Source organism: Scardinius erythrophthalmus (genome assembly GCF_964197995.2).
Source record: "Scardinius erythrophthalmus genome assembly, chromosome: 3".
Lineage (NCBI taxonomy): Eukaryota > Metazoa > Chordata > Actinopteri > Cypriniformes > Leuciscidae > Scardinius > Scardinius erythrophthalmus.
Genome location: NC_138223.1, coordinates 9,437,168 through 9,450,481, shown reverse-complemented (window position 1 = coordinate 9,450,481; position 13,314 = coordinate 9,437,168). Strand labels below are relative to the sequence as shown.

The following is a 13,314-nucleotide window of genomic DNA, read 5'->3' as shown; positions in this document are numbered from 1 at the left end:
ACACATGCATATTATGGTCATAATATTGGTAATCCGTAAAAGGGAAAGGTTTTAATTAATTAAACATTTCGGTTTCTTATCATTTGGCTTTAGCTGCAAGTTAATTTTTATTTCTTTCAAATGTAATCAAGATTTTCGTAAAGGCTAGCCTATTAGATGTGTTGGGCTATTTAACATGACATTTTAATTATATTCTGCTGAAATGAACAAAATGACTTGAAAAAAGATTCGTTAATTTTGCTGAACGAGATTCAAAGATTCGAGTCAGTAAAATGATCCGAACTTCCCACTATATATCCAGTAGCAGTATTAACATTAAAGGTGCTCTAAGCGATGTTGGGTGAAGTCACAATTCTTGTTTACGTTCAAAGTATTGTCAAACAAAACGGAGGCTAGCTCCCAACCCTCCCTCCTCCTCATCCCGTCCCCTCCCCCTTCCTTCGTGCTTCCTGAAACAGTCATGAACCATTTAGAAAAACCCACCTGTCCAGCAAAAACAGAGCCACCTGAATTTCGGATTGGAAGCCCTTCTGCCGGCAGCGTTCTCGCCACCTTTTGAACGCTTTTCCGATGTAAATTCGGGACTTTGCGCGTTCCTTCTCCTTTTCCCTCTTCTTTGTTATTTGTTCATCGGAACGTCGTCTCTTTGGTCGTGTGTCAGCCATATCAAAATTCTCAAGAATTTAAATGTTTAACGTTAGTCGTTGTTGTTGTCTAAGTCTAGGACATCTCTCCTCTTGCTAACTTCCCACTTCATGCTTCTCTCTCCTCCACTCCCCCCATTATGGAGATAGATTTGTGTCTTTATTACATGCGAGTAAATAAATGATCTGAGAGAAAAAAAAAAGTTTGAGAAAAAAAATTATCACACTGATAGCAAAAAAGCATTTCATGAGAGAAAAAATAATATTTGAGAGAAAAAGTTTTCATACCAATAGCAAAAAATAATCATATTTGAGACTAAAAAAGTTTTGAGAGAAAGTATTTTCTCATAGAACATAAAAAATAAAAAAAATCATATTTTAAAAATTATTTCTGAGAAAAAAAAATATCTCTCAAAATACTATATTTTTTGCTATCAGTGTGAAAATATTTTCTCAAAAAAAAAAAAGTTTCTCTCAAAACGCTTTTCTTTGCTCTCGATGCAATTTTTTGCTCTCGTGTCAGGATTTTGCTTTAGCTGTGAAAATTGTGTCATGGGCGGGGCCACGTTCCTATTGGCCAGTCGGGTGAGCATCGTCTCGTCTTGGGAGTCGAACTGAATCATTACACCATTGTTCGGTTCACCGGCATAGATGCCGCCTCTGCCTTAGTTGAGCACGGACACTCCAATGTTTGAGGATATGAGGATATGCGTGGGATTTCCCCCTTTCAGGTCAATGTATCCATGCCTCTGCTTAATTATTTTTATCCCCGGTGGGGATAAATTTAACCCCCCTCAAAGTGATCAGTGCTACTACACTAGTGGCGAGACGGATCACAAAACGTATCACAGATCCGTGGTTTGATTAAAGTCGATTTTATTTTAAAATGCGCTACTTTGGCTGGCTCTGATATAGCTGCCGCAGCCTCTCTGTAATCACCACTCTGCAGACTTGCTCAATGTCCCGCCCACGGCGCTATCTGATTGGTTACACCTCACGAGTAATAGCCTATCAACACGTGTGTGTCGAAAGGAAGGCTGCCTTCAGCGTATTACTGAAGCGGGAATAAACATCACAATCTGATTTTTGTTTCTATGATGACAAGCAGAGTTAGTGTCCCAGTCACACCACTGAGAATGGCCGAAGTTACACATACGGTGTTTCACTCAATTGAAGCTAAAGCAAAGGTTTTTTGATCACTCACTCTTCAGAGTCTGGCGCGAGTGATTTCGATTCAATGTAAAGACGCGTTTACGCGCGTCTAGAGGTCCTGCGGCGCGGGCGCGTCCAGTTCGCGCGAATGAGGCGAATTGACTAACACGAGATAATGCAGTCTTTTCTATTATTTCACTGTAGCTCAGCATCGCGATCTAAAGTTCACGTTATTATTACTTTAACAGCAGCAGTAAAACTGGGCCATTTAATTTTGCCATTCATTAATAAGTGTTTTGACAAGTCTAGCCGAGTGGCAATCCATGGTACTGGGAGGGGGATTTAATTATTGCATGTTTTTTCGTTCTGCATGATCACAGTTCATATGTGTGGGGAAAGATAAGCTATTAGAGTAAAGATATTGCGTTAGGCTACTTCATGAGTTAATAAGAAAAAATAATTTACAATTCCTGCAAATGCAGTGATGAAGTTCATGTTCTCATGATTTATTTTTATGAATAAAAATGTTTCAAAACATCCCCCCCACCCCTCTGTTTTTTTCACAAATCGCACCCAAGATGATGCCACACACAACTCGATGGATAGCTGGCTGAGCAAGTTGAGCATCACTGAAGATTAAACATTAAAAAATAGCACACATATTCATGAATGAATGTGTATTATATTATTAGCTTGGGTTGCTAATGTAAGAGTTAGTAGCCTACTAGACGTACCTCGTCAGCTCTAGACCTCGGCTAGATGGTAAAAAAATATTTAGAATAAGCCCTGTGTAGCTGAGTTTGCAAGCTACACACATGCAGTGTAGCTAAACGTTTAATGCAACAACCATACAAAGACTATTTTAAACAAAACTAAGTGGGACACTTTCAAACAGTATATCAATCACTGTCTAACGTCAGCTAGCTATGGGTTGCCACCTTCCATGCATACTAACGTTAACTTAGTTGAAAGTTGTACAGGAGGTTGATGAACAAGCAGTTACTCTTCAGGTGCTTTGAGGCTAGTAAGTGCAAATGTAGAAACTAGCTCACTACTCACTAAATAAGGAGTGAAACTATCTAAATCAAAACATTAAGTTGGCAGTTGATTTAAAAATAGTATAAACCAGGTGAGTTTGCAAGTTTACCTATCATGATGGCTAATTAGCAATTAGCAAGCTAAATAATATAATACACATTCATTCATGAATATGAGGGCTATTTTTTAATGTTTAATCTTCAGTGATGCAGAACTTGCTAAGCCAGCTATCCATCGAATTGTGTGTGTCATCATCTTACCCAGGGTTGGGGAGTAACGGAATACATGTAACGGCGTTATGTAATCAGGATACAAAAATCCAGTAACTGTAATCCGTTACAGTTACGTCAAAAAACGTAGTAATCAGATTATAGTTACATTTTGAAAAAAGGGGGAATACTTTCAGGATTACAATAGTTTCATTTAAAACTAAACAAATAAGTATTTTGGCATAATAACACTATATTAAGCGCTGCTTGATTATACAGTAGTTCCTGGTTCTGTTGCCAGTAATGACTCACGTGTGCCACCCTCTGGTACATGCGCAAATAACAGCTGTCTACAATCTCCTCAGACGCAGATTGAATCACTGCTGCTAGTAGAAACGATGCTGTCTGCGGGTAAAATCGCTTTTAATTCATGGAAATTCCGCTGCTATTTTGTAGGAATTAGGAGAGTAGCTTTTTTAGTACCCCAAATGTCCTTTCTTAATCTTTTCTCACGTAACGGGATGTTCGCTGTCTAGGTAGCGTAGGGGAACTCCCACTGCCAACGCCCCAAGTTCAGTCAGGCAAATTAAGAAAGATCACGGCGTTAGTCAACATGTAGGCCTATTTTAAAATAAACTAATATGTAGATTGTAAACATTTTAAATGTTGTGTTTTTATTTTTTAGTAAAAAATTAGTTAAAAATAAAACAAAATAATCTGTAATACCATAAATTAGCCACTAGATGTCTGTATAGCCCTTTACATAAATATATATTCAGGCCGGTGTGTATATTTTGCAAATATAGTTTTTTTTTTATAATATTTCTTCTTGCTTGACTTTATTTATATACGTGACCTTGAAGTAATCCAAAAGTAATCAGTTACATTACTTTCATATTATAGTACTTGGATTACGTTACTGAATACTTTTTTTATGAAGTAACTTGTAACTGTAACGGAATACATTTTTAAAGTAACCCTCCCAAGCCTGATCTTACCCAAACATTGGAGTGTCCGTGCTCAACTAAGGCAGAGGCGACATCTATGCTGGTGAACCGAACAATGGTGTAATGATTCAGTTCGACTCCCAAGACGAGACGATGCTCACCCGACTGGCCAATAGGAACGTGGCCCCGCCCATGACACAAATTTCACAGCTAAAGCAAAATCCTGACACGAGAGCAAAAAATTGCATCGAGAGCAAAGAAAAGCGTTTTGAGAGAAACTTTTTTTTTTTGAGAAAATATTTTCACACTGATAGCAAAAAATATAGTATTTTGAGAGATTTTTTTTTTCTCAGAAATAATTTTTAAAATATGATTTTTTTTTATTTTTTATGTTCTATGAGAAAATACTTTCTCTCAAAACCTTTTTAGTCTCAAATATGATTATTTTTTGCTATTGGTATGAAAACTTTTTCTCTCAAATATTATTTTTTCTCTCATGAAATGCTTTTTTGCTATCAGTGTGATAACTTTTTTTCTCAAACTTTTTTTTTTCTCTCAGATCATTTATTTACTCGCATGTAATAAAGACACAAATCTATCTCCATACCCCTTCATGTGCACTGCACTAACCCCCCAACCCCCACCCCCAAATCATTCTTGTCGGTTATTGGCTGGAACACTGTTTGTTATGTTTTGTGGTCCAGGCTAGGCCAGTTTGTTTTTCTTGCCGTTTGTGGAGCCTGGGCTGTCTACAGAGATCGCGGTTTTTTTACAGAGTGTTCAGGGGACAGGCAGCTAGCGGATAGTGAGGAGATGTTTGCTGTATATGACAAAATATGCTTTGGCCTAAAAAATGCGTGACATCGCTTGGAGCACCTTTAAGTGACATATAGTAGTGAGGAGTGACCCATAATAGATTTATTTCATGTCTTTCCTAGAATGGGCAGTTTGTGACTTTGCGAGATAAACAACATAAAGTAGCACTGGTATTACAAAACATTCAGTGGCACATACCAATCAAATACAGACGTGACACAAATAACACGTTTGAAAAAATATATTACTGACTTTAATGCGTTTAATTGATATTTAAAATATCAAAAAATTAGGCTATTTATTTAGGATTTTGTGTCACAATTACGTCAGTATATAGGTGCTCGATTCATCTGTCAGTCACTACTGGAGGTGTCACAACATATGGTGACATGTTCCGCGACTCGGTGTCAGTTAGGTGTCATGTAAGTGTCAGTGTGTCGCGATAATGTCAGTGACACATGCCAATAATGTCAGTGGCACATGCCAATGAAGACCGGATGTGCCACCTGATGTCCCAAAACGCATAGTGACATGTGCCATTGGCTTCTGTGCGTCAGATGCCATGTCACTTAAAGGAGAACTTGGTAACTTTTTTACGTAATAAAACTGTCTAGAAATCATTTGGATGGTTAAACAACCTGTTCTGGTGATATTGGTGACTTTCCCCGCTCCCCCCAGCGTTCCCAGGCAGAAAACCAAACTTGCAACGTGGGGACTACCGTCCTGGCAAGATAGAAATTGGAAGTCTAGTGAGAAGCGAGAATGAGAACGAGAACGAGCGCGAAACACGAATTGCTTTATGGCAATTCGACATAAACACACACGCATGTATGATGTATTACCAGATTACCCACCTCGGTAGACATAGCTCCACAGATACAGTTGGCTTGCTCCGATCAAAACAAACGCACATGAGCAGCGGTAGAGAGGGGGAGGAGGCCGCCGCAAGTGAGTTTTTTACGACCGTGTTGTGAAAAATACGCCCCCCCACAACTGTAGGGGGAGCTCGTGGGGAAAACATGTGACAACAAAAGAGAAAATCAGCGAAGAAGTGACTAGAGTTCGCTAGAGTTGCCGAGTTCTCCTTTAATGTTAATAGGAGGATCTTTGTTGACATATTTGTACGCATGCGCGAGTGGTTGTGTGGCAACAAATCAAACAGTATTGCGGGCTGTAAAGACGCGACGAGCACTTTCAAGAGAGTTAGCGGGCAAAATCCACAATATATAAGCACTTTAACATCTGAAGACCGGAGGAGGTTTGGAGAGAAGCTCAAAATTTGTATTGGTGACAAAATCGAAGTTATTCAAAGCCCATATGAGATCTCCGCTGACTGTGCGTGCAGCTCCCCAAACAGACGAGGCATTTATACTTGACGCAACTGTTTTGTTTTAGACTGAACACCAGACCATACAACTGATTTAGACGCGCAAACTGGGTGATGATGAGATGTACTAATATCCGTTTGCCCGGGCAGATTCGGCTCAAAGTCGTGCATCTACGGATGCGCGCGCGCGCTGTTAAGCCGAATCTGCCCGAGCAGACGGATATTAGTTTTTTTATTACCTTCGCGCTCATGCGGACGCGTCGAGTATAAACAAGGTTTTACAGCTCAGCCTCAGCCACTTGTTTTTTTCATATTTTTTTTGCAAGTGGAAGATCTTGGTTTACATTTGGACTTGGATGTGATCTTATAGGCTTGAAAAGGTTGGTGACCACTGCATAACGCAAACCCAGTCAAACATTTGACTGCAGTATCTTCTATTCTATGCGCTTTATAATCCGGTGCGCCCTATATATGAAAACAGTTATAAAATAGGCCATTTATTGAAGGTGCGCCTCTGCTTATATAGTGCGGAAAATACGGTAGTCTGGGTGCTGTGGATCGCGGTTTGGGACACCTGAATCAGAACGCGAAAACATATGACTCGGTTGATTTGACTCAGTTTTATTATTTTTTATTTTATTCAATCTTCTATAAATACATAGTCACTAAGACTTAGGCCTACCATGAACAAAATGAGCCTCACAAACTCGATCAGTAACGTTAGGAATCCAGGCTTCGGAGCGCCCAGGTTCAATCGCCTAATTGCACGCAACCATTTCTTTCGTTTTTCGCGATCCTTTTCGGAGGGAATTCGAAAAAACTTTTTATCAGGCCCCCAACGAGCCGTACAATCGACCACACAGCAAGAGTGAACCATCCTCTTCTCTAAATCCTCCTCCAAACGTGCAAAACAGTCAAATTACAGGTATCTAGCGGTGTTTCCTGCCACACGATTCCCGTGATGCAACGCGGCAAACATAAACAATGACGTCACAAAAGATCCGCCTATACCAAGCGTGCCGCACAAGCCCTGAAAAGTGAAGCCAAAACGTCTCGATCGCCCCCCGGTGACTGGTCCTAGTATAGGTCATAAGCCCCGCCTCCCCGTGTTATTCAACGGGACGCGAGACCAACTAAACAATTAAATTACACTTCAAATATCTTTTTGCCAAAGGTGGTTTCTTTCATTTGCTGTCGTTTTTATCACGCTGATGTAAGTTCAAGTGTCTGTTTCAAAAATAAGTTGGTTTTTAGTTAGTTACGTGATGCGGTGGTGTAACGTCATGATTGACAGCTGTGATTGACAGGTTCTCCGAGCGAAGTAGTCACTGAAGCACCAACGGACATTTTTTTCGGGATCTTCGGAGGACTGAGGAGATTGTATTTACTTTATTTTAACAAACCTCTTGTCGTACTGCAATCAATTTTTTAAAAAGTGTGCAGAATGCACTTTCCCTGCGAGAGTGAGGGTGGAGCTCTGGTGGAGCGTTGATTTCTATGGTTGATTTCGCGCTTACTGTCTATGATTTCGCGGCTTTACTTCCTGCTCACTACTGCGCAGGTCTGGTCCCGAGATCGCTACTGCGCAGACTCAAGTTCCAATATGTCAGCGCCATATCGGGACACTGGCGGCTTCAGTTCTCACCAATGGAAGAGAGCGAAGGGGCGTCGTCCATCTTTTTTTACAGTCTATGGTTAATACCGTCTCCTCTCACTATATATAGTAGCCATATTCAATTTAGCCATTTTATTCTGACTAACTAACTAAAGAAACATGCAGATCTTTCACCCGTCTTCTGTGTTTCTTACAATGGTTGTTCTCTGCAGTCTGCTATCGTCTCTAGCAGGGGGTAAGTCTCACTTCTCGACTTAACGTTACATTTATGTATATAAATCAGACACATTTGTTTTTAATGAAGCTTTCCCAGCTAACAGCTAACTTTCTGCCAAGGTTCAAAGTTATGAACAAATGTTCTTCCACATAACGGAACGTTAGATCAAAGTTATCTGGTCTTTAATAACGTCATTGAACATTTGCACAAAAGTGTTGTTTATATCATTCATGGAACGTTATTCTGAAACATTTTAGTTAGACATTAGTCAAATGTGTATTAAACATTGCTACTTACTACATTTTTCAGATGGTTCAAAGTACGTTCAAAATTAATGTTCCCATAATACTTGAAAAATCATAAAACAGAAAACATTAAGGGAGTGTTTTCTCGATTTGATCATTTTGCAAGTAGGGCCTATTATATGACATTAACCAAGAACCAAGATTTGTTTTTACATTTAAAAAAATGTGATATTTTTAACATTCTGAAATAACGTTTTCATGATTTAATCAGAACGTTAGCAAAATATTCTTACAACATACTTTTGCTAGCTGGGTTGTTGTCAAATTTTGGTGTTACGGTCTTTTTTAATGCATTCAACATTTTTGATGGGCTTAATGAAATACAAAATATTCCCCATGTACAGTGATTGTGAAATACTCACGTGAACCGCTGACGAAGACTGAAGGCCATTTTGTGTCTCTCAAGTGTGAGGTGCAGTATGAGATGAAGCACTGTGACATTGTGGCCAATTGGTGGTACACAGAACCCAATGAAAAAGAGCCCAAGCCCATTACAGATTCGAACCAATATTTAATCACAGTAAATGAAACCGAAAAAGAACAATTCAGGAACAGGAACATTTTCCTCTCATTCAATTCATTGAGCCTTGAGGACAGTGGATTCTACCAGTGTGATGCCAAATGTCTCAATAGTGGGACTCAAGCGAAAGGCCATCTTGTGTACCTCAACGTCACAGGTTTGAACTGAAACAAAACATTACTTTGATTGTTACACTGTTGTTACAATGTTCTTGTGTGTAACATTTATTAATATGAAAAACCTGTTTCTACAGCTGATCCAAACAAAGGTCTGAAGGCCTCAAGGTGGAGTGGCCAGTTAAAGGCAGACGAAGCTGTGCTGGCACTCAGCGCCATCTTATTTTTAAGCCGTTAGTAAATGACATTGTGTTTTCTGTATGAACCAACACAAGGTTTCAACACCTACTGTATATATAGTTTACCAGCTCAATTTAAAGGTTGCTGTAGAGCTGGCTACCTAATTTTTTTTAGTTCATTAAAAAATTAAATAATAAAATGGTTCTTTATTGGTTCCAATTTAAGCCTAAATCACCATAAACTGAGTTATTTGAATTTTATTTCTATATTTTAATATTCTTATTGCCTAAAAGATAATATATACTGAGTAACTGAAGTTGTCAAAGAGATGATGAATTGCACAGTCTGTATATAAATGATCTTTTGTGCAACACTCATTTTAACTGCAATGGAATATTTCAATGCAACGGTCCAGGCATGGCTGAAACTGAAAACAAGCTCGTCTCGCCAAAAATAACATATTTATTGCCTTCTTTAGACACATATAACCTACACACATGCGAATGTGGTAAACCTGGCTGCAAGGTATATATTTATTTTATTGAATCGCAGCCTTTGTGAATTCACAATAGCACTTTGCTATAGCATGGTTTTAAATGGTTTTAATATATCGTGCAGTCTTCTTAGTAAAACGGTCTAATAATCCAGTTCATGGATTCTTGTCTGTGGAATGCGCTAAGTTAATACTTTTAAGTTAACATATTTCACAAATACAATAATAATAATAATTTCAATTCTAAATAAATAAATAATTATTTATTTAATACATTGAATTTTATTAAACTAATCAGTTTTGTAAATCAAGGTCATGGTTTTTTTTTTTTTTTTTTTTGACCTGGATAAATTTGCAAAAATCTACAGTGTGCAGATTTAGAGTTAAACCAAGGGATTTGGATTGATCTCAGAAGATAAATACTGCCATCTACTGGATATCAGATGTCTTGTAGAAGTCACGGAAAATATAAGGAATATAATATTTCATTCCTGTCAGTGATTTATTCAACTCATGGACATAGTAATAAAAGGTGTTCTTTTGTGGCCAATAATAAACCATCTAAGGCTGTGCAAGCACTAGTACTTCTGCCTGAGATTCTAAGGATGACAGGTTGGGGAAGATTTAACATTATGTTTTATATAACCAATCAGCCTGATAACCTATTAAATGAGCTTATAATAAAAGGATTAATGGTCTTTACGAAGGGGTAAAGTAACCAGGTTTTACCTTCTATCATTGGAGGCATTTGAGAGAGGTGCAGGGATTGAAGTGCCCATCTGCAAATTTAACCTTCAGTGAGCTTATACGGTCTGTTGACTTTCTCTTTCTTTTCCTGTCAGTTTCTCTCTCCCTATCTCTCATTTGTTTTCCCTTCATGGGGACTTTATCCAGGAATGATGCCAGGTAATTCTGAATTTTCATTTTCAATTTGACTGAAAACACTGAAAACTCCCCCTGTTATTTTTCTGCTGGTCACTCTATAGCTACAAAAATGACTGGATCGAATTACAACTACTAAGGTTTTAAAGGAGTGTTATATATTTCATAACAATTATATTTCACAGCTGATGATATTACAGTATGTTGTCATTTCTGACCTCAAAATTGTTTTATTTTTTGTAAATCCTTTATATATATATTTTACAGAGGCTTCAACTTCCCCAACAGGTTAAACAAGATTTGAGTCTTGAAAAAACTTTTTGGTTTTGTTTTGAAATTACTGGCAGAACATGCAGAATTAGAGTTGAAGTTTCAGTGCTCTGCTTGTATCACCAAAAAGTACAGTCCGAAAATAGTATTGGTATTCAAATTATTTCAGTAACCAATGGGGCATAAACCTATCAAAGGGAAGTTTGGTAGCATCTGCATTTTGATTCAAACAATAAAAATAAAAAAATCACATGGTTGAGCAGAAGTTTGACTAAAACTATAACAACAATGTGAGTAAATACGGTCAGTAAAGTTTTTCAGTAAACTGTTGACAGCATGGTATGGTGTAAATTCACTGTCATTATGGCTGTCATTCTGACTAATCTTTAAACACTTGCTCACCCTCTCATTCATTTGTAATTAGATGTCAATATGAAAAACAATCTCATTCCACCAGTATACCAGCACTTCTCTTTGCAAGCATCCAAATTGCACCCAGATTTAATGTATTATTTAATAGAGCCGTCCAGGGCAGTTCAAATTCATCACTTTGTCAAATGAGCATGGAGGGCTTGTCCATTGATAATGTGGCTCATAATCAGAGGTGAGAGGTATATAGGTTTCTGTTCTTATAGTGGAATCATTTTAAGCTCTATATCAATTATTCATTCGCAGGAATGATTGAAGCAAGCAACTGTGGATAAATTGCCGTAATTTATTATCAGGATGTTTAACATAATAAATCCAAAGTTTCCTGGGAGTATAAACCATATTTTAAATGTTATTACCTACCGATTACGTTTTATACAATTTTATACAGTTTCATTAAATAAAATATCAAACAAAGTGGCATGAGCATTCAAAAGAACCTAGAGCTTTTCTGAAATGTTTGTTTGATAGCCAATCTTTATTTAGCAAAACATAGTCATATTTTTTTTAATGCAACGAGCATTTGAAACGTGAGTTCCATAATCAGATTAAGTAATGCATTACTTTTATATTTACAGCAAAATATCTGAGTTACTTTTTTGAATGAGTAACGCAAGTTTGTTTTTCCATTTATTGACTGACAGCTCTCCATGTTGAGAGAAATCAGGAGTTAGAGGTGTTGTGTACGATGTGTAAACAAGATGGTTTTTGTTCTATAGACTAAATGTGAGCATTTACTCATCTCAGATTCAGTATTCCTCAAAAGGAACACAAAACTATGAAATGCAAACTCAGAATATTACGCAAACCTGCAGTAATTTTATATGTTAAATAACACAAATATACTTTATGTATTTAATCTCACTTTATTAACAAATATCTTTAGCTGACCTTTGATGATCCAATTCAACCATGTGAATAAGCAAATAATAAAACACAAATGGCATGTTTATCTAAAGTAATTTTTAAAAAGTTTTTTTTTTTAGTAAGAGTATTGAACTTTCTTATCCTACATCATATTCTTCTGAAATTCAGGATGGCGGCACAGCTTAAAGGTTTGTTTGAGCTGCGCCCTCTGTACAGGTGTGAACTTGCCTGAGGCTTATTCATTTCAACTTTGATTTTTGCTATTTCAAAACAAGTAAGACCAGCCCATATGAGAAAAGCCTTGTAACTGATGCTAATGTAAAAAATAATAAAATAATAATTAATTTACTGAACACAGTGAATAATATGTGCTGATGTCTATTAGATCTGATGTAGTCTGTGATATCATGTTTCCAACAAAGCAACATTGATGGATAATGAAACCTTAGTAGAATTTATTTTAATGGCTTGCAGTAAGGAAAAATAATGCCCTTTTCCTTTGTGGAGAGGAAGCACATTTATAATTTATTATTACTTGAAAAGACAGATAGAGGCAGAAACAACTGCTACATGTGGACATTTATAGATAAGTGTGCTATGCTTTCATTTCAGTAATAAACAGGATTTCAAAGTGGTGCTCAGCTCACTGAGTCTATTGCAAAATCATTTTTCAACTTAACTGGGTAAAACATATCCCTTTCACCAAATTAACTTAAGTAATACTGCATCAAACGGCAAAGTTCATCTTAAAAAAAATAATAAAAAAAAACCTAAATATATAATCCCTGCATTTACAGTGCACAGTTTTCATACTGGAAACCAGATGTCAGTAAGTAGTCAGAGCTTATATCTAGCATTTCAGTAACACACTCATTTGTTTTTTCAATCATGGTGTGGATTTTGCTTACACTTAAATTGTTTTTATATTTTGATTAAGACATTACTTAGCATGTGTGGGTTAGGTTTTGGCTGGAATGAATGCAGTTAGTAAAACCTGAAATCACCACAGCTAAAAATCTAAACAGCCAAATGTTGGCATACTGTAGACTTTCGGATACTAAACTACCTAGTTTATATTAATTGTAACACATAGGGGAAAATGTCCAAAAAGAGCGTTTCTTTTGCCTCTACACTCTTAAAGAGGTAGGCTACTTCATAATTGGCAAAATGGGCCATCAATAAAATTTGTCTGCCTACAGTAGTAAGGCGATTTTTTTTATTTATCGGTGCGGTGCCACCTGACTAGAGAAAACAACCTTTTGTCTTCCAATTTGCCAAATGTAGGAA

The 13,314-nt window shown here is 37.3% G+C and overlaps 1 protein-coding gene across 1 annotated transcript; it reads left to right on the top strand.

Annotated features, from left to right (window-relative positions):
* The first annotated feature begins 7,754 nt into the window (after positions 1-7,754).
* LOC308688434 (uncharacterized protein) lies at positions 7,755-9,314 on the top strand. The gene is made up of 3 exons (XM_081361454.1): positions 7,755-7,983; positions 8,615-8,947; positions 9,044-9,314. The coding sequence occupies exons 1-3, from the start codon at positions 7,908-7,910 to the stop codon at positions 9,142-9,144; spliced, it is 510 nt and encodes a 169-aa protein (XP_081217580.1). The 5' UTR covers positions 7,755-7,907; the 3' UTR covers positions 9,145-9,314.
* The last annotated feature ends 4,000 nt before the right edge of the window (positions 9,315-13,314 follow it).

Coding starts and splice junctions, on each gene's coding strand:
- LOC308688434 (XM_081361454.1), top strand. CDS start 7,908: ATGCAGATCTTTCACCCGTCTTCTGTGTTTCTTACAATGGTTGTTCTC. Junction 7,984..8,614: donor GCTATCGTCTCTAGCAGGGG/GTAAGTCTCACT, acceptor CCCCATGTACAG/TGATTGTGAAATACTCACGT. Junction 8,948..9,043: donor TGTGTACCTCAACGTCACAG/GTTTGAACTGAA, acceptor CTGTTTCTACAG/CTGATCCAAACAAAGGTCTG.